This window comes from Pollachius pollachius, assembly GCF_949987615.1.
Source record: "Pollachius pollachius genome assembly, chromosome: 17".
In the NCBI taxonomy this organism is placed as follows: domain Eukaryota; kingdom Metazoa; phylum Chordata; class Actinopteri; order Gadiformes; family Gadidae; genus Pollachius; species Pollachius pollachius.
Window position 1 is genome coordinate 2,926,894 of NC_136950.1, and position 25,384 is coordinate 2,952,277.

General features: G+C 51.5%; 3 protein-coding genes across 3 annotated transcripts; all 3 read right to left on the reverse strand.

Moving 5' to 3' along the window:
• Positions 1-458: 458 nt before the first annotated feature.
• On the reverse strand, positions 459-19,288 carry spata13 (spermatogenesis associated 13). The gene is made up of 13 exons (XM_079754340.1): positions 18,869-19,288; positions 11,753-13,339; positions 9,346-9,774; positions 8,160-8,307; positions 7,300-7,424; positions 6,939-7,118; positions 6,173-6,346; positions 5,100-5,279; positions 4,109-4,341; positions 3,584-3,713; positions 2,822-3,200; positions 1,242-1,316; positions 459-1,133 (listed from the first exon to the last, which is right to left on the reverse strand). Exons 1-13 carry the CDS (start codon positions 18,875-18,877, stop codon positions 940-942), a joined length of 3,843 nt encoding a protein of 1,280 aa, XP_079610466.1. The 5' UTR covers positions 18,878-19,288; the 3' UTR covers positions 459-939.
• Positions 19,289-20,035: 747 nt separating this feature from the next.
• c1qtnf9 (C1q and TNF related 9) lies at positions 20,036-21,383 on the reverse strand (the record flags this gene model as incomplete). Its single annotated transcript, XM_079755104.1, has 3 exons — positions 20,036-20,805; positions 20,967-21,029; positions 21,176-21,383. 3 exons carry the CDS (start codon positions 21,381-21,383, stop codon positions 20,036-20,038), a joined length of 1,041 nt encoding a protein of 346 aa, XP_079611230.1.
• A 2,308-nt stretch (positions 21,384-23,691) lies between these two features.
• On the reverse strand, positions 23,692-25,324 carry tagln3b (transgelin 3b; the record flags this gene model as incomplete). The annotated part of the gene is made up of 4 exons (XM_079754486.1): positions 23,692-23,833; positions 24,082-24,184; positions 24,563-24,737; positions 25,145-25,324. The coding sequence occupies 4 exons, from the start codon at positions 25,322-25,324 to the stop codon at positions 23,692-23,694; spliced, it is 600 nt and encodes a 199-aa protein (XP_079610612.1).
• Between the last annotated feature and the right edge of the window lie 60 nt (positions 25,325-25,384).

The following is a 25,384-nucleotide window of genomic DNA, read 5'->3' on the forward strand; positions in this document are numbered from 1 at the left end:
GTGAAGTGGTTTGTTAGGCCTATGGCCTATAATCTTACATGCTGTGGAAACCAACAACAAATGTGAAATACATTGAATATAAATGTAATTAAAAGGATGGGCTAGCTTGATTATATTTCATTTTACAATGTGTCCCAATCGATTCACAAATGAGGGAATTAAAGCACACATTCAATATTTGCGAATCCCAAAAATTCCACTGCTGCAGAAACTGATTTAATATAACGGAAGGCTTAACCTATTAGAGGAAAAAAAAATCAGAATTGTTTTGTATTAAAGAGGCATTAGTCCCTTATTCTTTTCAAATTAAAGTGAAGAAACGAATGAACCGCGGACTAAGTGGTTCATTCGTTTTTTTTTTCCATCAATTGGAAATTATCAGTAACATTTAAATCATTAAGAAAATAACCCTGAAACGACACCTTTATCACTAGTGAATACTTTTGTACACAGTTTATTTACAGTGTTAACAGGCTGGGCTGGGCCCGGTGCAGCTCTCATGCCGCCCGGGCTGTGTCCAGTGCTGACGAACACAACCGAACCAGGCCACATACACACACTTCTGAAATCAAGGAAAAGTAGTTTGACTTTTAAAAAGCGGACTATACATTGTTTGTCACAATTAACGTTTAAATACACGAGCATTAACGCAGGGCAGAGGAATCTCTTGAACAACGACAACTAGGACCACAGACGACAGACAACAGTAAACACAGTAGACAGAGGGAACAGGGAAGGCAATCAGTGATGTTCAGGCACTAGAACAACAGAGAGGTTGTTAAGGCCAGCGAGGCACGAGCTTAATAAAATACTAACACATTCACAGGGAGCTTTTAAAAAGATTATCAACATAAAGTGGTCTTCGTGACTGGTGGACGGTTTAGGGGAGGGGCCTCCCAGACGAGGATGAGGAGGCAGAGATGAGGAGGGGTGGGGGGATCACTTCTTGAAGAGGGCACTCCGTGTGATGGAGTGCCACAGGTGGGCGGGCTTTCGCTTGGGGGGTTCTGCCAATGAGAACACGGGTTGCTGGGGCACGCTGGTCGGTACGGTAACGTGACGCTGGTGGAGCGGGTGGAGGTTCTGGTGGAGGCTTTGGTGGTGGGGCGGGACCGAACCGGAGTAGCCAATGGCTGGAGAGGAAGCGTTGAGAAAAAGGAAGTGGGTTAAGATGAGGATGACTTTGAAGTGCAGACGTTAGGGGGACACCGTCCAATGGCAGGACGTTTGTCGTCTCTTACCTTTGATCTTCCCTTGTTTGAGTTTCCTGGCGTTGAATATAGCGAGTTTCCTCTGTTCCTTACTGATCTCCATTCCTGCCACAAGAAAAAGAGGCTAGATTATTATAATAATTATAAAAATTCACTTAAGAGGCCGTCCGTATTTTATTTTATTTATTCGTTTATTTGTCAGGGACAATGCAAATAACATTGTAACAGGTTACAATACATGAAACAGATGTGTTGCAAATAGGATTTCTAGCCAAGCGTAATTTGCATGCCCTATCCCTGGTTAGGCTTTTCTACTTAAAAATGGTCATTCCATATCATCATTACCAAAAATGCATTAATTAAAGTGAGCACATAGTAAGCAGTGATATTCTTCACATGATTATGCAATAACTAAATCATGTGTAGTCTTTATCAGTATCTATGTATGTATACATTTTTGTACATGTGTGTCTGTTCCTCTGTCTGTGTACATGTCCATGTGCATGTGTGCACGCACAGGTGCATGACCAGTGATCAATGAGGGCAGGTTTGGTTTAATCTCAGCCAGTGTTTCACCTTTTCATTAAATGTATTCAGAATGGTTTGTTCATTTCCAACGATCTTACGATCCTCTCTGCAACAACCCCTACACACTGAGACCCACCCCCCTCCTGGTCCTCCTACACACTGAGACCCACCCCCCTCCTGGTCCTCTACACACTGAGACCCACCCCCCTCCTGGTCGTCCTACACACTGAGACCCACCCCCCTCCTGGTCCTCCTACAGACTGAGACCCACCCCCCTCCTGGTCCTCCTACAGACTGAGACCCACCCCCCTCCTGGTCCCCTACACACTGAGACCCACCCCCCTCCTGGTCCCCTACACACTGAGACCCACCCCCCTCCTGGTCCCCTACACACTGAGACCCACCCCCCTCCTGGTCCCCTACACACTGAGACCCACCCCCCTCCTGGTCCTCCTACAGACTGAGACCCACCCCCCTCCTGGTCCCCTACAGACTGAGACCCATCCCCTCCTGGTCGTCCTACAGACTGAGACCCACCCCCCTCCTGGTCCCCTACACACTGAGACCCACCCCCCTCCTGGTCCCCTACACACTGAGACCCACCCCCCTCCTGGTCCCCCTACACACTGAGACCCACCCCCCTCCTGGTCCCCTACACACTGAGACCCACCCCCCTCCTGGTCCCCTACACACTGAGACCCACCCCCCTCCTGGTCCCCTACACACTGAGACCCACCCCCCTCCTGGTCCCCTACACACTGAGACCCACCCCCCTCCTGGTCCCCCTACACACTGAGACCCACCCCCCTCCTGGTCCCCTACACACTGAGACCCACCCCCCTCCTGGTCCCCTACACACTGAGACCCACCCCCCTGCTGGTCCCCTACACACTGAGACCCACCCCCCTCCTGGTCCCCTACAGACTGAGACCCACCCCCCTCCTGGTCCCCTACACACTGAGACCCACCCCCCTCCTGGTCCTCCTACAGACTGAGACCCACCCCCCCCTGGTCCCCTACACACTGAGACCCACCCCCCTCCTGGTCCCCTACACACTGTATGATGTCACACTGAGACTCACCCATCTCCTGGTCCTCCTGCACGCGGTGCCTCTCGCGGTCGAAGGCGTCCAGCCAGCGCTGCTTGTCCTGGGGCTTGCGGCAGCACAGGATGCACAGGCCCTCCAGGGTGGAGGCGTTGCGCAGGCGCAGGGCGTTCCTCAGGGTGAGGCCCAGGCCGGGGTCGCGGCCGTCGGCCAGCTCCTGGACCTCCGTCTGGTCCATGTCCAGGCGGCCGCGGTAGTGCAGCAGGTCGCGCCGCAGCACGTCCTTCTTGCAGAACACCAGCTGGTGGTCAAACAGGAAGAAGAAGCGCTGCTGGCTCTTCCCCCCCTGCAGGGCCAGGCGGGTCAGCTCCCCCGAGTGGATCAGCTCCGAGCTGCGCTCCAGCACGTCGGCCCCCTGCACACGCATCAGATAAATACGTCTGGTCGGACACTGCCGCTTGGGAGGTCACAAATGGCCTGTATGGTAAATTGACCGCATTTATACAGCAATTTTCTAACAAGTGGCCACTCTAAGCGCGTAACATTCACCCATTCATGCACACATTCACACACTGACAGTGGTGTCAGCCAGGCAGGCCGACAGCCGGCTCGACAGGAGCAGTCAGGGGGAGGTGTCTTGCTCAGGGACCTCGACTCGACTAAGCTAAGAGAAGCCGGGGATAGAACTAGCAACCTTCTGGTCACCAGTCAACCTGCTCTACCTCCTGAGCCACATGCCGCCCCTGTATGTCTGATGAACACACGGTGGTCCAACAGGGGGCTCCCCATAGCCCTCACCTCCCAGTGCAGGATGGAGACCTGCCACTGGGCCATGGTGTCGATGCTCTCCAGCCTCCGCTTCCTCTCGTTGATCAGACTGGCCACGTTCTTCATGGCGCCATACGCACTGCTCACCCCGCCGTAGTCACTGGGAGAGAGAGAAACATCAGAGGGAGTGAGTGAGTGAGTCAGAGTGAGTGAGTGAGAGAGTCAGAGTGAGTGAGTGAGTGAGAGAGTCAGAGTGAGAGAGTCAGAATGGGTGAGTCAGAGTGAGTGAGTGTGTGAGTGTGTGTGTGTAAAGGGATCCGGGTTAACCCCTGCCTGCTCCTTCATAGATCTTATACTAGTAGTCTAACTAAAGTGCAGGCTGTCCAAGGCAGCTTCTTTTTGAGCAGTTCCTTTCCTGTCTGGTTGAACATCATCTATGAACGTCTGGTTGGATTCTGAAAACAAAGACCTGACTATAAGGACAGACCAGCTCCTCCCAGTAGAGTCTGGTGGACAAGAAGAAGGGGACGGGGATGTTGGGCTGGGGGGGCTCACCTGTGGTCCGCGGGGGTGTATTTGAGCAGCTCCCCCAGCTGCAGCGGGTACTTGCAGATCTTCTGGACGGGCGTGAGCAGGAAGCCAGCGATGGAGATGTTGATCATCTGCTGCAGCAGCCGGCAGGCCTCGAAGAAGTGCTTGTAGCGGCCCATCTTCATGAGGCGGTGCAGCTCGGCGCTGGCCGTCGGGTGGGTGTTACAGTACTCAGAGTAGATGGAGAAGCCCTCCTCCTAGGACACACAAACACACACACAGACACACACACACACACACACGTAGGAAGGAAGAAGAGAGAAGAGATTAGTTCATATTTAACACAAAGCCTTGAAACAATCGGTCCTCTTTGTTTTGATAAAAGAGTCAAATGACTAAATGTCATTTGACTCTTTTTGCAATGCATCCAAACCCAAACCCCCTCCAACGATGAGGCCACACTGGACTACTGCCATTCACAACAGCTAGTGAGGGGTGGACGGGACAGAGGTGTGTGTGAGACACTACAGATGTGTTTGCGCGGAGGCCCCCCTGCCATCAGTATGACGTCCCCCAGTGATAATGGATCGTTCACTTCCTGCAATCAAACCCAGGTTTCGACTCCCAATGATAACGACAGTGTGGCATGTTAAATAAACCCAGCTGGCAGGATACGGTGATGCACCACAGCCTGGCTGGTTGTGCCACCTTTATTTCTCTTCTAATATCGACCCAATCTGCACTCCTAACCCTCCCCTGCACGAGGGATCCCTGCATCCTCACTCCTAACCCTCCTCACTCCTAGCCCTCCCCTGAAGGAGGGATCCCTGCCTCCTCACTCCTAACCCTCCTCCCTCCTAACCCTCCCCTGAAGGAGGGATCCAAGCCTCTGCGTTCCGTCTCAGCGGTCTGTGGGGGGCCTAGGGTGAGGGGCTGCCCTGAGGCCTGTGGAGCCCTTGAGACTATGGGTGTAATGAAGTGAAGGAGGTGGACCAGGCGGGTCTGGGGAGGGCACCTGGGACAGGAAGCAGGAGCCAATCTCACTGAGGTGGGGCTGCTCCTTGTTGTATTTGCTCTCCAGCTCGCGCAGGAACTGCCTCTGGAAGCGGTAGATGTCCTCGATGTTGCTGAAGATGGTCAGCAGCTGGGGCTCCGTGAACATGGTGGGGTGCTTACGGCACTGCCGGATGTACCCCTGGAACACAGAGTCTGTTATTCACTGCCTGGTGTACCCCTGGAACACAAAGTCTGTTATTCACTGCCTGGTGTACCTCTGTGAGTCTGCTGTTCAACAAGGTCTTTCCACCATGTTGTTTAGCCATTAAGTTCAACTTTGAAGGTTCTAACTCCATATGAAGGTATGGGTGAGGGCCCTCTGCCTACAGGTGGTCTAACTCCATATGAAGGTATGGGTGAGGGCCCTCTGCCTACAGGTGGTCTAACTCCATATGAAGGTATGGCTGAGGGCCCTCTGCCTACAGGTGGTCAAACTCCATATGAAGGTATGGCTTAGGGCCCTCTGCATACAGGTGCTGCTGACATTGAGTTTGAGTCCCTGCCACCTCCATCACCCGCGTCTCCCCAGGCCAGGTGAGCTGGCAGACGCTCTCGGTCTCTTCGGGAGTGGGAGACATCTTGTGTGAACAGAGGGGGAGATATGAGCCCCCTCACAGAGAGAGAGCCTGCTGCTACAGCTGAGCCACGTCTCAAGATAAACCCTGTGGCCAACAGGGGGCGCCCCAGTGCAGAAAACCTCCATAAACAACACAGAATGAGAGCGGTGGCAGAGGTGCTCAAGTAGTTCTGCTGGCTCATTGACAAAGTCTTGGTTTTGAATTTGAATGGAATAGATCAATATTTTTAATTAAATCAAACAATAGAACAAAAAAACTTAAAAAAAGGGAAAACAAATGAAAAAAATCTATAAAAATTATATGAAAGTAAGGAAAGAGAAAAATAAAACAAAACATCTGCACCGGTCTAGGCCCCGCCCCCTCCCAGGCCTCCAGGTCCCGCCCCCCGCCCTTGTACGGGCGGCCCGGTGCAGGCGGCCACTAGAAGCGCCTCCCGTGGGGAGGCGGGTCGTACCTCACAGATGTCCCGGAGGTGCTTGATGTAGATGCGCTCCGTGTTCATGATCTCCTGGACCACGTTGGTCCTCATCTGGTCCAGATGCTGCAGGCTGTGGGGGTCTTGGAGCTGGGCCGGACCCTCCTGGTTCGCTACGCTCTCAGAGCTAAAGTCCTCCTGGTTCACACGCACCTGCAGACCACACACACACACACACACACACACACACACACACACACACACACACACACACACACACACACACACACACACACACACACGTTGATTATCCATTGATTGAAAAGGTTTGTGGTGTCTGTTGACTCCTCTCCTCGGACTATAGTGGAGATTAAGTGCACATGATGACGATTCAATTGAAAAAATACATTAAAAAAGTATCCATTTTCTTTAATTAATTGACCTTTTAATGCTATCCCATTAGGTGAACACAAAACATGGGGTCAAACAGCATTAAGTCGGCATTACTATGGCAACAACTAGTCCATGTGCAGTGGAAGGATCCGTCGTTGGTCAGCAGGGTGTGCTGCTACCAGCAATCACACAGCAGACGCCCATCTGCCAATCAACAGGCCTCACCATGGCTACCACAGCCTGCCCAATTACCAGACAGCTGTCAATCAACCCAAGCAGCAGCCACCGCTCCAGAGAAACCCAGTCTGGACCTGAGCCGTTGGCCCGGAGAGCCAAGGGGGTCCGGGGGTCTGAACCAGAGGCGGTCCGGACCAGAGGCGGTATGGGGGCTCCAGGGTCGGTCCACACTCACCCTGACGAAGGTGGAGGGGAACCAGGCCTCCTGCTCCGCCCTGCGGCCCCACCACCAGTCCTCATGGGAAACGTCCAGCACGCGGATCACGTTCCCTGCCTCGAAGGCCAGCTCCTGCTCCCCCATGGTGACGTGGTCCCACAGAGCCTCGGCATAGACCGCCTGGCCCGAGCTGATCCACTGCACACACACACACACACACACAAATATAAGGTCACACGCTAGTCGAGGTCTGCTCTGACATGCAGGATCACAGCAGGACGTCTGGGAAGGGGCTGTCGTTATTATTTATTTAGAAAAAACACAAAGTGCCCACATTTTGTGTGTTGTTTGTAATGAGGGGGAAGGGCTGGGGAGTCACCTGGTTGAGGAGGGAGAGCTCCACCCCCGGCTGCAGGTAGGGCGTGACCTCCATCAGCTCGTCAAAGCTGCCCTCCTCCTCACTGATGCTGCCGTCCAGCAACGCAGGGCCCTCGGACACGCCGCCTGACACCATGTAAACCACACACACACACACACACACACACACACACACACACACACACACACACACACACACACACACACACACACACACACACACACACACACACACACACACACACACACACACCTTTAATAGATATTGCCTCTAGGACAGATCAGACTTCTAAGCGCAAAAAGCACATAGTAGTTGAACTTTAATCTATCACGCAGTGAGCCCAGAATACAGGTTCACAGAGCTATTTAAAAACAGTTTCACACCCTGCCCACAATTAAATTGTCAATGATTGAATCAAATCATTTTTGCCTAAAGGACAGTTTCCTGTGTTCACATCAAGCAGAAGATTGCATAAGGGGATGTTCCTCCCTTGTGACCGGTTTACCCCATGCACAAAGGTTAACATTAGATAACACTGGGAACGGGTAGGGTGGCTAGACAATACAAAAACAAAAACAACACATGGATTTTTCCATCACAACACCCACACTTTAAAATAAACATAAGGACATGCCCTACATGACAAACGAGCAATACACATTCCCCACATGCAAGACTGAAAAGAGCTTCATGTCTAAGTCAGAGGACATGCACAGGCCTGGTCCCAGACCTGAAGGATAGCCATGTTGTCCTTAGACACGCATGGAAGCATTCCTGCATCTCCCATACACGGCTGGGGACCTCTCTGAGCTCCTCGGGCCCTCCCACACACACAGCCCCAGCCCCGCTCAGGTTCTCACCGCTCAGGACCCTGTGCAGCCGGCGCCGGCCCAGGCGGTCCAGGCCGATGGGCGTGCTCTGGGAGAAGGCAGAGGACGGCCGGAGGCGGGCTGACGCCGCCCGATAGGGGGGCACGTCATGGGACGGGAGGGGCGGGCGAGGCAGGGGCTGCAGGAGGGAAGAGAGCGGTCAGACGTACGGCCATCATCACCTAACATCAAATAGCAACCCCATAACAAAATGGACGCTTAGATAAGAAAAAAAGAATTTATGATTCATTTCTCAAACTTTTTAAATAATCGTTTGCATCTACCAGGGCCTGGATTTATTTTTCAGATCCCCCCTAGAAGCTTCACGCAGTCTGAAACGTGCCCTTAGACTGGTTAGTGACGTGACTGTTACCTGTATAAGGAACTGGAGGGCTAACTATGTTAACGCTGACGTCACTGCTAGTCCTCTAGGGCTCCAGATGAATGGGGAGTGCTCTAAAAGCTAAAGTGTCTGATGAAGCAGTCCACTAGTAACAGATCTTCTTACATTTCACACACCAATACGATGACTTTCTTTGAACAAATTAAACTCAAATGATAGCTCTTAGATTATATATATAGGCTGTAGCCTACAGCACACTAATACAGCCTACATCATGAATTTGGCTTTTATAGGCTATTAACCATGGGTAAGAGGAAATTATAATAATAATCATTATTATAATATGTTGGATTTAATGAGGGATCAATGCCTATAACCAGAAACATTGTTTAGTGAACGCTCTGCAATGGTAAAACAAAGTCTCTAAAACGAGCTGCTTTGATTCTCACTGAGTATTGAAGACATCTAAAGCCCTGCACGACATGACAAACGTTAAAGTGGGGGGCTACCCGGATGGCTGGAGGGCTGAGTCAGCTCTACATCTCTATGGCACTGAGTGGGCTTTAAGGACATTATCGTAGACTAAACACACCTCAAGCGGGCAGGGATTACGCACAGTCGCGCTGGTGCCAATGATTCTCTCCGTCGGTACCCGTAGTGCGCTTCAGCTGCTAAATCGAAGGGTTCCGCATTTGTTTTATAGACTGAAACGCCTCATTCACACGTCACGCATTATAATAGAATAGACTTGCGGGGATCGGTTCAATTCTGCGATCAACGCGTGTTGATCATGGGTGCTGCTAGCGGGTTGACCGAGCGGGTGCTGGTTCTTACGGACGGAAGGCGGGCGTCCCTCTGGTCCGGTGAGCACGGCCCCTCCCCTGTCCCGATCACCGACACGGGCCTCTGCTTGAGGGGGACGCCCTCCGCACCGCCCTCGGACCAACCGCCCCCGGCGCCGTCCGTGCTGCGGTGCCGTTGCGGGCCCTCTCGGGACCAGTCACTGGGAGACAGCTCCGCGCCCTCCTCCGGGGCCGGGTAGCGCCTGGACACCAGCTGGCCGTAGTCCGAGATGGGCCGGGGCCGCGGGCGGGCCGCCCTGCGCCGGGGGGGGGCGGGGTCGTCAGCCTGCGACGCGAGCGAGGTCGGTGAGGAGGAGCAGTCGGCCGGGGAGGAGGGCTGGCTGCCGCTGCCACCGCTGGCCGCCGGCGACGCCTCTTCCTGCCGCAGGAGCAGCCCACGCACCTGGTCCACCGACGGAGCCTGGAGGTCAGACGAGCACAGCGGGTCAGGGGCAGCGGGGACAGCGATACTGTTGATCCCGCTGCCCTCCTCCCCATCGGAAGGCAGTGCAGACCACAAAGAGCGTCTGTCCATCAGCAACCCCGCCTCGATAGTCATTCAGCAGGCCTCCGCTCAAAAAAGGTATCTGGTTGCCATTGGTGACCAGGTGAGAATTTTAAATTCTCCAATAATGCAAAGGTATTTTAGAAGCCACCTGGTCACATACATAACGATAATGAGCATGTGAAAGTTCTCCGGTTCACACGGCTTCTCCCACGGGTCAGCATAATCAAGCCCTTAGCCTTATCAAGTTCAAACAAGAACAGAACCCACTAAATATGTCTCAATTAAACCTTATCGTATAGCCACGTATTCACGTCTCGTATGCGACGACCAAATATTAGGCAACAGTTCCCCCGTGGCGTTCAGTTGGCCCCGGTCTCACCTCCTGGTTCTCTGTGTCCGAGTCCGGCCTCCGGCAGATACATTGGAAAGGCATGCAGTGGACCAGCACCATAGTGGAACACACACACACACACACACACACACACACACACACACACACACACACACACACACACACACACACACACACACACACACACCCGGTGTCCACAGGACCAAAGCCAGAGACTCTGCCAGACCCCACTCCCCCACAGTCTTCCCTTCCTGGTTTGTGTTTCTCCTAATATCCACACCCGTCCATCTTCAAGGGCGGACCCCAGCCCACCGTGGATCCGGCCGTCAGAACACAAGCATTGAGCTCTGTTGGCACTCTGTTGCTGGGCCGGTCTACCTAGTGGTTAGGCTCCAGGGGCAGCGGGGCCCGTCGGCAGGCTGCTGGACTTTGATCAGGTCGGGCAGCCAAGCGGAGCGAGAGAGGGCCAGCTCCAGGGAAGGTGAGGGAGGCATGCAGGGGAGGGGAAGCGGGGGGGAGGGGGGATGTGGACGGGGGCGAGCAGTGCTCACTGATAGGCGTGCTAGCCAGCCAGACGCGGCTCTGGAGGAGAGGGCTTTTACGCAACGGCTGCTAATCATAAACAAAGCCTAATGATTAACCCTGCTCCTTCAGCGCGGCCCTTCATGCACCGCCGGGCCGCACTGCTGGCCGCCATGTGACCAGGCGCTGGAACACCAGGCACTGGAACACCAGGCACTGGAGCACCAGGCACTGGAACACCAGGCGCTGGAGCACCAGCGGGACGCCCGGGGAGGCCGGCCCAGTCACCTGTCAGCCCCCTTCTGCATCACATGCTGAGCTGTCCAATGGGCTATCCAGGAATAATAAACTGCAATCAATAAATAGCTGTAGTGCATTGACCGACGATATCGAGGGGAACAAGCAGAACCTTGACCCAGAACCTTTCCATCCAGAGACCATAAAGTGGCCTGTGCCTGGCAATGGGAGTGCAGTGACCCCACCACTTATATCACACCTCGGACCGGAGCCATATTCATAAAGGATTCCATAAAGTCAGAGCAGACGAGCGTGGTGCGTTCCATTCCCCAGGCCTAGGGTCAATGCCATTAGGTACAATGATCCTCATCTGGGACAGAGTGATAGGAGAGGGCCTGTCGTCTTTACTTTATCTTCCAGCCAAGACTCTTGTTCTACGTAGTTCTACTCAAAACGTATTTCCACTGATGAAAGGCCCAGCAGGTTATCTGAGATCAGGCCTGTTGACTCTAGCTCTACTACCTCATTCTCCACAAACAAGCACACCACGTTCAACCCGGCCACACACATCATTGTGTGTTGACCTGTGAGGAACCTTTGTGACCTCTGTTAAGTGACGCATCGTTGTGAGAAAGATTGATAGACCTTGAGTCACTTAACGGAGAGCACAACGGTAGGTAGAGCAGAACCCCGCAGCACACACGTTTCTCATTGGAAGCTCCGGGGGTGCCACCTCTTTACAGAGGACGTCCTCATAAACACACTCCACTATCCTCTTACCTGGGGCGCCTCCCGCTCTCCCGGGCTGTCCAGGGGCTCCCTGTGGGGGGCCTGAGGGGAGTCCCATGGAGGGCCGGGTTTAGGCCGAGTGCCGGAGGCCTCGGAGGGAGACTCAGACTCTGGAGGGACGCAGGGTGAGCCCCAGTGCTCTGAGGGCCCTGCAGGTAACACTGGCCCCGTGCCGACCTGGTGGTGGACGGGGCTGGCGGACTCGGAGTGCGGCCGGGGGTGGACCTCCAGGCTGTGTTCCAGGGCAACGGCCGCCGCTACCCTCTCGGCCCGGGGTCCCGCAGACTGGGCCCGGACCGGCGAGGGTCTGCGCTGCCGCTCTGCCGCCGGGAGACAGGGGGTGCGGCGGGAATAGTCGTCGTGGATACGGCTGCGGGGGGTAGAGGAAGGGGGGGGCACGGGCGAGGGGCTGGCGCCGGGCTGGCGCCGGGTGGTGAGGTCGGTCACGCTGCCCACCAGCCTCAGCACGTGGTCCTTGGTCCTGAGCGGGCTCAGCCAGCGCTGGGCGCTGCGGCCTCGGACGCCCACCGAGGAGACGCTGCCCGTCCTCTGGAGGGCGGGGGCCCCCGAGGGAGGCTCCCCTAGGGGGTCTGGCGGGGCTGGTGCAGAGGCGGGCCCCGGGCCGGGGGCCGGGCCTTTCCGCCTGAAGAGGTTGAGGTTCTCTGCGCTCCTGCTCAGCCGGCTCAGCACCTTGGCGTCGGTGTTCCCCTCCGAGGGCTCCGCACCGAGACGGACGTCCGACTCGGAGCCCTGGGAGGCGTCGTGTGTGTCCCCGTGGGGTTGCCTGGTGCCGTTCCCCCCTGCTCCGTTCTGTCCTGTGTCGAGTATGGAGATGCGACCGGCGCCGTAGGCCCTACGAATGCTCCTGGAGAAGCGTGTGTTCCTCAGAGGGCCGTCGCTGTCGCCCACCTCCTCCTCCTCCTCCTCCTCCTCGCCGTATTGACCCATCAGAGACAGCCGCTGGTCAGCGGGCAACCCATTGGACATAGCGCACCACTCGCCACTCTTTAACCGACCGCCCGCGTGGCCTGATCCCTGGCCGCTCACACTAGACCCGTTGGTCTCATGGTGGGTTGAGGAACACTCTCCGTCCTTATTGGCTGTACCCCTGCTCTGGATGCCCTGGAGCACAGAGGAACGCAGCTTCTTAAAGGAATCTATGACCCCCAGTCCAGGCAGATTGGTCCAGGCCTGACCCCCAACAGAGACAACTCCGGGGCCCGGAGCAGGGGAGGGGCCGTCCGTGGCCTGACCCGGCCCGGTCCCGGGACACTTCCTGGGGTTGGATAACAGCCTCATGATCCTGGTAGGGTAGGGCTTCCCGTCCGTCTGGCCGATGACGGGAGCGGACCAGGAGGAGGATGAGGAGTTGATGCCGTTCAAGCGGCTCTCAGAGAGGGGTACCAGGGTCACGGGCTGAACCTGGGCCGGGCCAGACAGCAGGGCCGGGATGGGGGGCTTCTCCGCGGAGCCCTGGAACGGGCTGACGTCGCTGAGGGGGCGGATCCGTGCGGAGGGGGGTGGGGGAGAGGAGACGCAGTCTTCACTTGTGGACAGGACTCTGCCCTGCTGATCCGCCTGCCGAAAACACAGAAAACACATTTAGTTAGAAACCAGGGTCAGGAGGGACATGTGTTCTGCTAAGTGAGGCAGACTGATCCACCCTGGTAAGAGGCCCCATGAAGGGTTTGATCCAGAGTCTTTACCCCGGGGAGCTGCTTTTAATCAACGGTACACAACATCCATGCATAAAGAAAACCAAAAACATGGACGAAACTTCAGGTGACCCCAGTCATTTTAAACTTTACTTATTCAAAACAATTACATGTAAAAAGCTTTTTAAAAACAATGAGCTTTAATACATTCATCAGGTCGATGTGTATGCATGTGTAATTATTATTGTCAGTTTGTTCAGGTCAAAGATCCATCCCATGTATACTGTGTACAAGAGAGCAGGAGGGAGAGATAGAGACACTGAAGAGAATGTGTGGGAGCCCTTCTGCTGTGAGAACACTGTGCGCGTTGCTCCTCTGTGCTGCCTTGTTAACCCAAGGAGGCTTGAGGCCCACGTTGGGGGGGTGGTGTGAGGTCGCTCTTTCCCCCCCCTCCCTATGGTTGTGTGTGTGTGTGTGTGTGTGAAAGTGCCTTCTGCAGCAGACTCTTTGATGGGGGGGGGGGGGCTTTGTGAGCATGACTAAGCAATGAGGATTGCTAAGCCATTGTGATTGATGCACTAAATAGTCTTGGTTTCCCCCTAGTCTACGTCTAGTGGTGGTGTAGGGCGGTTGTGTGGTCCTCTTACGTGTCCCTGAACTCCAACCTTCCGGGGGGAGGCTGGGAGGCTGGGGGAGGGTGGAGGGGGAGACTCTGGCCTTTCTGTTCTCCTCAGAAGGGTTTCGAACATTGGGACCAAACGCTCATTGTCTCTAACCTCCACTCATTTTCCGGGGCTGCAGCCAGAACACCAAGCTCTTCCTACCTTCACATTCCAGCAGGGGTCCATAGAGAATGGACGCCGTGGTTCGGGTTGATACCACATAGGCTAGCCTAGCGACTTACCTTCACTAATAACAAGGCCAGAACACCGCTTCTGTGTCCCTTATTGACAACATTAACAAGGATTAACCTAAGGCATTTACCCCGCCTCTAAAATAAGACTTACGTTTCCTTCAGAACTGGGAAGACAGTAAAACTAAAATCCATGTTAAAAGCCTGTTTTCTTAAAGGCAATCAGTAAGGTCATGCCTCGAACCATCCAGTTCACACTGATAAAGCCATCCTCCCACACGCTGTCCTAGCCCTCACTTAGGGCTATCAATGTGTGTGGCAGGGCAGGTATGTGCTGGTGGGGGTCCTATTGATAATAGAGAGGGGGTCTTGTCTGTTGGAACAGATGGGCTTCGTCAGGCGAGCTCCCTGCGGAGAGCTCTGTCATTCTAACAGCGCCCTCCGTCTCCGCTGATGTAAACAGCGAGCCGCTGCTGCCCAGCACGGCCGCCGACCGGCCACTCCCGCCCCGCACAATGTGCAGCTTTCAGGCACCGAGCTCAATCGGGCTCTTGTCTCGTCTGCTACACCTCGGAACAACAGCAGCTCTTTCAATGTCGAGGAGCAGAGAACACACAGGGTCGCCACACATCTACGCACACCCGCCAACAACAGAAGGATAAAAAGGTCAAACTTGCATTTTGTTTTTTTGGCTTTTTTTTTTTGTTACATATTCGGGGATGATTCCACAAATAATTTGTCCTGAAGGGCATTAGGGCTATGAACTCAGCCACTTGATTCAATCAAAAGCTGTCCTTTCTTAAAAGGTAGGCCTTGGAACTAGCTTCGACCATTACAATCTCCTCTCAACAACCAAGCTAAATATTTTCGTGGCTGCCATCCATGGCAAATCAACAATCATCAGGTGTAAAGAACGTCCTTTTGCCTTCAGTACATTGTTCATCTCCTTCCTGTTGTCAAAGCAAGCGACTGGCGCAGACTGGCTGCATTTTCCTGCTTCCCCTGTAGACTCCCCGGTACGTGGGAGCCGTGTTCTGGCCCCTCCGGGTCCTCAGTTAATTAAGAGCTCAGGGAGGAACCAAACCACCAGCACTCCCCCACATCCCTACCCACATCGCTCCCAGCCTCCCTCTCCCAGGGCTGCCAGCTGGGGCCAGCCACGGATCACACTCCCAGCACTCAGGCTCCACGCGCTTGCAAAGACACACAAACAGACAAAAAACTTAAGTCAGGAGGACCCTGTGCCATGCAGACACATCACACACTATCTATGCACTATCAGCAAGGACATTCTTTCCCACAGTACGAGACATACGTACATCCCCACAGGCAACAACAGGAGATGAGCCTGGGGAGAGGGCTAGTCCAGTGTGACTTCTGTTCAGCTAGTAAGGTTGTGGACTGGTGTCAGTAAGGTCAGGACTGCTGTAAGTAAGGTGACTGGTGTTATTTAGGGGAATGGTGTTATTAAGGCTGGGGACTGGTGTTAGTAAAGGGACTGGTGTAATTAAAGTTGGGGACTGCTGTTAGTAAGGTCAGGACTGCTGTTAGTAAGGTGACTGGTGTTAGTAAGGCCGTGGACTGGTGTCAGTAAGGTCAGGACTGGTGATAGTAAGGGGACTGGTGTAATTAAAGTTGGGGACTGCTGTTAGTAAGGTCAGGACTGCTGTTAGTAAGGTGACTGGTGTTAGTAAGGCCGTGGACTGGTGTCAGTAAGGTCAGGACTGGTGATAGTAAGGGGACTGGTGTAATTAAAGTTGGGGACTGCTGTTAGTAAGGTCAGGACTGCTGTTAGTAAGGTGACTGGTGTTAGTAAGGGGACTAGTGTTAGTAAGGGGACTGGTGTTATTAAGGCTGGAGAATGGTGTGGGTAAGGCTGGTCTAAGGCGGGTCTGGTCTAAAAAGGTCATTAGTGATGCAGTCAAGGTTCCCATCCCCACTGTACGCCACAGAGGTATGTCCAGACCCATAGGCTAGGATTGAGTTAATGAGCCAGTTAATGCCAAGACCAAAGAATAAAACCACTAAGAAGACCAGACGGACACAGTATCAAGGGAAGGTAAGCTTCAGTCATTCTCTAGCCTCTGGCTTAGCCAGAGAAAACCCTGAACTCATTCTCTCACTACATTACTGTTAGGAACTCTTGTTTTTCCGAATGATCACAGCATGACAAATCTATTCATGGAGTTATTAAAAAGGTCACCACAAAGATAAAGATGTCGCAGATATCAAGAATAGGCCAGATGGTACAACAATTTATAGAATTCATTTTTTATAACTGAAACACATTGAAGTTATAAAAGTTGTACCTTTACAAATTCTGAGCACAATTACTGTAACCCATGTTTGGGTCCAGAGAGAGGAGTGTGTGTGTGTGTGTGTGTGTGTGTGTGTGTGTGTGTGTGTGTGTGTGTGTGTGTGTCCTCCCAGTGCTAATCTGATTAGGAGAGCTTAACCCGTCTGTGTTCATGGCTGGTTACATCTGTAAGTTATTGCCTGGCCGGCCGGTCGGCCAGCCAGCCAGCCAGCCAGCCAGCCAGCCAGCCAGCCAGCCAGCCAGCCAGCCAGCCAGACTGTGACTACATGCTACACAATGCTAGGAGTCTGTCTCAAGGCCACAATAGATATCAGGTTATCTTCATACCCAGTTTTATAGTCAAATTAAATAATCATGATCAGAAGATATTAACAAATTGAGGTCTGAAACATCAGGGAAAAAGGACAACTCACCATACTCTGATACGAGTCTCAGTAAGTCTGTTTAGAATTCATATCCTGATCATCTATATTATGAAAAACTCCTCATGATAATAACTTGTTCCTATCGCCCGGGCCTACTCCAGACATTGAAATCTGACAGGCAATACTCGATGGCTACTTACTGTTTAGACAATACAAGGTGTGTCTACAGAGAAATTCCATCAAGTGAACATATAAACCAGGCATTGTTTACAGGCGCTATCTGATGCAGTGATGCCATTCACTCTATCGGAGCTAGCATGTGGCACAGCCGCCGTGTGCCTGGTAGTGTTCACATCGGCCCGGGTTCAAATATACGTTATGCCTTCTCCTCGTGATCACATCGGCTTGACACTGGATGCACCTCCAAAACAGAATGCTAAGTAATCAGTTGAATAAAAGGAAAGAGGACAGTGGTCATCATTACCTGTGCATCTGTGATTGTGCTTAACACCGAAAATGAATCGCAGCTGCTCACAAAACACGCAACATCCTTACATGCAGACTCCCCCATGTTATGGCTGACCATTTCCCTGACCCCAGGGAGGGGGAACTCCATGTGGCGTTAAAAAAGAAACACACCAGTTCAAGCAATGGTTTATTTAGGGGTGAGGTGTAAAAGAGACACCATTCTGCTTCCCAAAAGTCAGCCTTGCCTCTCCCACTTCCTCTTTACACCTAAAAGATCCAACGAAAGACAAAATGGAGAAGGACCTTGACCCCATTTTCCACCCTGCCACCCCTCCTTCTCCCCCTCCTTCTCCTCCTCCTTCTCCTCCTCCTCCTCCTGACATATATCGTGGGAAGTCTGGACAAGGGCTAAGCCAGGGAATATCGGCAGGGCTATGCAGTAAGCCACATGCTCACCTGATCTCCTGTGGATTGTCATAGAGACAGTTAAGCAGAAATCCAACACCACACAGAGTGTATAGCATTAGCTTGGCTATGCACACAACAGCACCGACTGGATGTCAGCAGTCAACAATCTAACCTGACAACCAAAGAGCAGGAACCATTTACAGGAAATAACTTCAAAGAAGTAATACAAATACCAAAAACAGTCCTTTTCGAATGGTTGAAGTATTACTCAAGAGTAAAAATACAACCATTTTCTCAGACGGAAAATAAGTTTTGAAGTGCACACAAAGTGAAACATTGTGGATTATATTGAGGATTCAATCTTAGAAGTGTATGCTTGCTAGCCTGTGAATGTGGCTTCAAACCAGGGTTTGGTAAAGGTAGGAGGATCATGGTGTGCCACTTTCGATTAGCTAGCCAGGAACTTGTGGGAAACCAAACGGCACACTTATTTCTGCATTAATTAACTAGCCACTGCCATTAAACACGGAGTCTTGTGCCCCACCCCCTGCTCTGCCAGCTCCCTTGTGCAGGGCTGGCATCTCTCACATCACTATAGCAACCAGCGGTATAAGGCACCACAACAGGCATCCTTATAGCAACCAGCACTTTAAGGCACTATAACAGGCCTCTCTCACATCACTATAACAACCGGCACTGTAAGGTACTACAACAGCCATCTTTCACATCACTATAACAACCACCACTGTTAGGCACTACAACAGCCTTCTCTCACATCACCATAACAACCAGCACTGTATGGCACTGCAAATGGCATCTCTCACATCACCATAGCAACCAGCACTGTAAGGCACTACAAAAGAACAACCCTCTCAGCCCGCTTCAAAAAACCCAAGGCAGGAACCACTGCGGTGCTTCGCGTAAAACACTTGACTCACCAACAATAAAGAACTAACAACTATCTCATCGAGATCAATTGTTATTGATTTATCCAATAAATGCATTGGTTATTACTAGGGAATTAACTAAACGCTTCCTTACCATCCTCATACTGTGAGCTCCTTCACATCCAGGGGACAGCTGTTGGGGGAACTCTTCTCTTCCTGAGGTCCATCTCCTCTGGGGTCAGGATGTCTCGGTCCTTACGGGTACAACTTGAACCACTTGAACATCTCGGAAGTGAACCGGTCGCCGTTAGCTGCCACAACGCCGACTCAACTCCGCATCATCTTCCAGCAGACAAACGGCTGGCTCAACTTTAACCACCGAGCTAGCCTCTTCAGTTAGCCACCATCAGATCAATGGGAAGATGTTCGGCCCAGTTCCACCCGCCGATTGCATCGTCGCTGCCGTCCGCTTATTCGACGAACTTTATCTCTCCTTATGTAATGAACCCTAAAGATAAACTGAGTAAAAAAGGTCTCCCGAGCCGTTCAAAAACAGAAAGAGCGCTGATGTTAAGACACAAACAGCCCTTCTTGGCAGACGAGAGGAACATCGATGCACTTGTTGAGATGATTGGAGGGGCGGGGCTATGGAGTGGCCGGGGCGGGGCTATGGAGTGGACGGGGTGGGGCTACGGAGTGGCATCGAGAGCACTGGCTGACCGGAGCATGACCATTCTAAGAATAGCCAATCACGGACTCAATTGACAGGCCCCCCTGCCCGCAGAACACGCCCACAGCAGACGTGAATTCCATTGAAGAAATGTTTAACACAGAACTGCTTGTCTGCTTGATAGGACTTTCCTTCCCGGTGCATGTTTGGGGCTTATCTGGCTTGCGTGTTTCTCGGCAGAACAATCGAAAACAAACAAGACTCGATCATCCAGTTATCACACTGTTTGAGTCTTTGCTCTCTCTGTCTGTCTATGTGTGTTCACATGCCTGCTATTTTACCAATGTCTGACGAGCCCTAAATACCCGGGTAATTAGTTCTGGGACAGGTTTAGAAAATAGAGTGCAGACAATATTAAGAGACAGCAGTCTTTTTGTTTAAACAGTGTATTAGCAATAGTTTTTACACATCTATTTATTTCACCTTTACATTATGTCAGATTCCAAGAGCAAAAGTAACTAGGCCCATACATAGCCCAGCAGGTAGGCCTACCTCATAATACACATTAAAAGTCATTGACATCCAGACAACTAGGTTCGATTTAATATGATCAGAACATCAATAACCTTTACAACAGTCAATTTAATACATTTAAGCCCCGAAGATCAAGAAACCGGAGAAAGTTGTGTCATCATCTTCATCAGCGAAGAGGCCATTGTACAACTCCCCTCCCACCACTTGGAGCCACACTTTGTCGCCCACCGCCAGGTTGAGAACTGCGCCCCCTGCTGCTTGGTCCTCGCCGCTCTGGTAGACGTCATGGGTGTGGATGAATTTCACCCCATTTTTCACCAGAGCCACCTTGACGTTTCGGGCAAACACGGTAATGTGATAGCTAAAGTAGTATGCCCCAGCCACAGCGCATGTGAACCGACCAGTCTCTGGGTCGTAGTGATTCTGTAGGTTGTATATTATCTTGTTGAACCGGATGGGCACGTCAGGCGGCGGCTGCTTGGTTTGCTCTGTGAGACCCACAGAGAAGGCGCTCTTGGGGATAATGAATGTGTCCCCCTTTTGGCCCTTCTCCCCCACATCCCCCCGCCCACCTCTCTCCCCCCGGTAGCCAATGTTGCCTTTGTGACCTGGAATACCCAGGTCTCCTTTTGGACCTGGTCTCCCAGGTGGTCCTAGGGCCCCCTGGATACCCCTGTCTCCTCGAGGGCCCACTTCCCCCTGAAGCCCCTCTGGCCCTAGGGGCCCTATATCCCCTTTGGGTCCTCTAGGTCCTGGTGGGCCAAAGTCTCCTTTAATCCCCTTCAGGCCTATGGGCCCTAGGACGCCTTGGGGCCCCATCTTCCCAGGGGGCCCCCTTTCTCCATGTTCACCCTTCTTTCCTTTCGGACCCAATGGTCCTACTCCACCTGTGGATGATGCATAGAAGATATGTGGTTTATCCTTCTGTTCCTCTCATGATTCCGACTTTTAACGAGGTCAGGCAATAGATGTTAATAAATACATGGCTCATTTAGCAGAACAGATGAAGTAAGTATTGTCTATAAGGACGTTTTGATGCAATACAGACCACTCTCTCCTTTCTCTCCATTGTTGCCATCTTTACCACCTTGTCCAGTGACACCAATCTCACCTTGAAATAAAAAAAACTTGGTTCAGGCTTTTCGAACAGCGATTATATTAAATGTATTACAATCAGGGAAGAAGTAAGCTACACAGTGTAATTTGAGAATAATGTCCCGTGTTTCTCTTTGGAGCAAGATGTTTCTCCAGACGTACCTCTGTCCCCCTTGTCTCCTCTGAGTCCGTCTCGACCGTCCCTGCCCGGCATTCCGTTGTGGCCGGGGTCCCCCGGTATCCCTGGGTACCCACATCCTTTAGTGAGGGGGTCCTCCTGGGCAACGCACCGGGCCGCCAGCAGGAGGAGGAAAAGGGTGACACACAGCCTGCCCTGCAAAACCCTTCGGGATGCACTCATCGCACTCATTTCCAAAGCCCTGCAAGACTAAAAGAAGGGAAACAGTGAAACACTACACAGCCTAAGGGGTCCTGGCCTCACCAGACATGGACACGAGTGGTGAGGACAGGCACACTGTTGTGGTGAACACAAAAGACCAACAACTCAATGACTAAATCAAACGCTAACCGGACGAGAACTTTGGACAAGCTGCGGTGCTTCAACGCAAGCTCTAATTCCATTGGTCTACGTTGTGTCTTTTTGGGTTACTGATTATGCCTTCCCCTCTTTGAATGGTCCATTTAACACGGAAGGTTCTACTTGCTCTGGGGAGCTAATAATCAGCCATGGCTCAATCCATCAAAAGGGGTAGCAAAGATGCTCTTGTGATGTTTTTTCCATACCATACTCTCGTAAGCCTGGATAAGATGTTTAGTTTAATGCAAATTACTGTACATTGTCTGACAGTTTGATTCTACATGGCTGGATAGATTTTTATAATAGAGCAATAAAAATAGTATAATGGTGATGGATGTGTATGCTTTGGAATGGAGCTGGCTGTGACATTTTAATGCTTTACTTGTTCTTTTATGAATTTGAAGCACTACTTATTCAGCGGCATCTGATTGGTTAATTAAAACTAGGAACAATGGGTCATGGGCCAACCTTTCCCATGGGATTTCTAAAAGAACATCAACAGACCTTAAAACTTGACCCCATCAAGTGCATAGTGCCCGTAAACTTTGACCTTTTTAGTTGGAGTTGTAAACCTCCAAGTCATTGCTTCTTGGGTGCAGATTACAGAAACAGTGGGTAGAATGGAGAAAGAATCTCAGACTTGGAGCCATTGAAAATCTAAATCATGACTATTGAATTGAGGAGGAATTATGGGAGGATCTTTGAAATAGGTCTGAGATAGAGTTAACAATGATCAGAGCTCATGGGTATTATTGCTCTCTTTCTTATTGAGGATTTGATTTCGGCGAGTGAGAAGAACATTTATTATTGCAAGCAAAATGGAGGGTTCTTAACAAGGGCAAATCCTTAGTTCCTTTGGGCAAATCCTATGGTGTACTTCACAAAGGGACACACGTATACACGTTTCTCATCATTTATTTCAGCAATTTGTCATATTGTCATACGCAAGCATCCAATTATCAAGACATTTCAAAATCACCACTTTACATGACAAAACATTGCATCCAGACAGGGTTTATATATATAAACGTATATATAAACATCAGTGTCCTACAGTTAGCTGCTACAGCACACACACCTGAACCTGCCGGCGCCCAACATGGACAGAGATGTCATCTAAATTAACTAAAATACATTTACATTTTGCATTTACAACTGAGTCCAACCCTGGTTTCTCCTAGGGTCTCTCCTAGAGTCTCTGACAGTGAGGGGGAAACATCAGACAGTCTGCGTGTTCCGCCATCCAGGCACAGCGTGATGTGAGTGGCCCGCTGAAAACCTTGCCATAAGTCCTCAGATGAGAGAGCAGAGCCATGGCAGCTCATGGGGACTTATATTACAGCTAGATCGACTCAACATTTAAACGGACCATGGTGAACAAAAGATGATGCACATAAATATATATTTATAAATATTTGTACACGTGAATACCAAAAATAAGCCAAGACAAGCTATGATACTAGCTTTACAGTGGGTAAATAACTGCTTTAATAAGTAAAAAAAAGAAAATTTCAATAAGTTTAATTGGGCAGAGGGAATCTAATCATGGCCTCTCTCAGCAGGACTATAAATTAAAACTGAATGACTTCCTTGCCCACCATCAAACAATTATTCAATTATTCAGGAGTTCTGACAGAGAACAGCTATAAGGCAAACAAACCCCGACCATGATGACCTTAGGGACCAGCTTCAGGACTCAGCACCAAGGCTATAGTTTAGGGAACAATGAGGACTTAAGGGACCAGCTTCAGGACTCTTCACTATGGCTATAGGTTAGGGGACACAGCTTCAGGACTCATCACTATGGCTATAGGTTAGGGGACACAGCTTCAGGACTCATCACTATGGCTATAGGTTAGGGGACACAGCTTCAGGACTCATCACTGTGGCTATAGGTTAGGGGACACTGTTGACTACAGCTGCAGCATTAGCAAGACGGAGGGACTGTGTGAAGTGACTAAGCGAGGTACAGTGGACATATGCAGAGGTATCTGACTCCGTCTTCCTTTGAGGGTTTCCAGAGGAGGTGTGTGTGTGTGTGTGTGTGTGTGTGTGTGTGTGTGTGTGTGTGTGTGTGTGTGTGTGTGTGTGTGTGTGTGTGTGTGTGTGTGTGTGTGTGTGTGTGTGTGTGTGTGAGGCGCTACATGATCTGGCGGTGCATGCCGTAGCCCGTCATTCCGGACTGGGACGCCCCGCGGTTGCTGCCCATCTGCAGTCCGATCAGACTCTGACCCTGTCGGAGCTGCTCCTCGGTGAACTCCCGCCGGTAACCCTGGGCTTTCCTGGGCACACCAGAGTGGGGGTCAGAGGGGTCAGGGGTCATGAGGACGACAGAGCTCTGATCAACTCCGTCTGATTCAAACACCAGTTTGCTTTATGCACCTTCTGGCATACATTATACTTGACAAGCATCTAAACAACTTTCTTCCCATTGTTTAAAAGGCTGGCTGAATCAGCACAGCAGTTATTATACAATCATGGAGACACTGTTTAACTCTCTTTCTTCTTGACGTGACGTGGTTCTCTGTACCTGTGGAACCAGTCACGGTCCCCTCTGTAGTGACCATCGTCCTTAGTGACCGCCACGCTGCCCAGCGCCATGAGGGTCCTCTGCACCGCCGCCAGGTCCTTACCTGTACACACACACACACACACACACACACACACACACACACACACACACACACACAAAGGCCCAGGCACCACTCACACACACACAAACACACACACACACACACGCACACACACACACACACACACACAAAAAAAGGCACACACACACACAAAAAGGTACACACACACGCACACACACACACACACACACACACACACCCACACACACCCACACACACAGACACACAGAGACACACACACAGGCACAGACAGTTGATCAAAGTTGCGCACTCCAACCTTTTTTCTGAAAACTGAAGATATTATATGATATAGCATTTAATAAGCAAGGTCTGCATCTTCAATACTAGAAGCGATTCTACTAGAAACCCTTGCCTTACCTTCCCAGAGATCCACAGTCTGAAAGATGTCGGTAGTGATGACCCCATAGGCCTCCGTGGCTTGTAGAAAATTTGAAATCTTCTCCATCTGTTTAAAGGCCATCTGTGTTTCTAGAATTTTCTTAATGGGCTCTTTTCCCCTGGGGTAGAGGCTGTTTATCAGCCTGCAGAGGATCTGTCACCGGACGGAGATAAGGACGTGTCTGTTAGCAGAATGAAGACAGCTGACGCTTAAGGTATCCAAACCATCATCGATTGTTTCAGGGCAGAGTTCTGCACACAACACCAAAATGAATAGGGTGAGGACCAGCCGGGCGCTCTGCGTTGAGCACTTCACCAACGGCCAAACCCAATCTATTCAGGGTTAAAAATGAATTATGAATATATCTAGATTACTACAATGTGCCCTTCTTTCTAACAAAAAAACTGTATCTGGCTATCTAAAAGACGGTTCGGACTGTGACCGAGATCCAAACGGCACATGGTGGGTTGAAATCCTTGCTTTTGGAAACATGACGTTATGCCCCGACGATTGGCCTGCAGTAATAATTTAGCGGTCTATTTTGAGAAGCAGGCACTCACTGTTCCGTCCATCAGCCAGGCCTGGAAGTTGTGTTTCCCCGCCTGCGGCCTCTCCAGGTTGCCTCCGCACTGGGCCACTATCCAGTCCACCAGGCGCTGCTCCAGGTCGGGGTCGTACTTCTGGTCAATCTTCTCCTGGACCTCCCTGCTCAGTCCATAGGTGGGTCCTCTATTCGCCATGGCAACTGCTCTCTCTCACTCCTTATCCGTAATCTAGGGTTCTTGAGTCGCCTGGCAGGA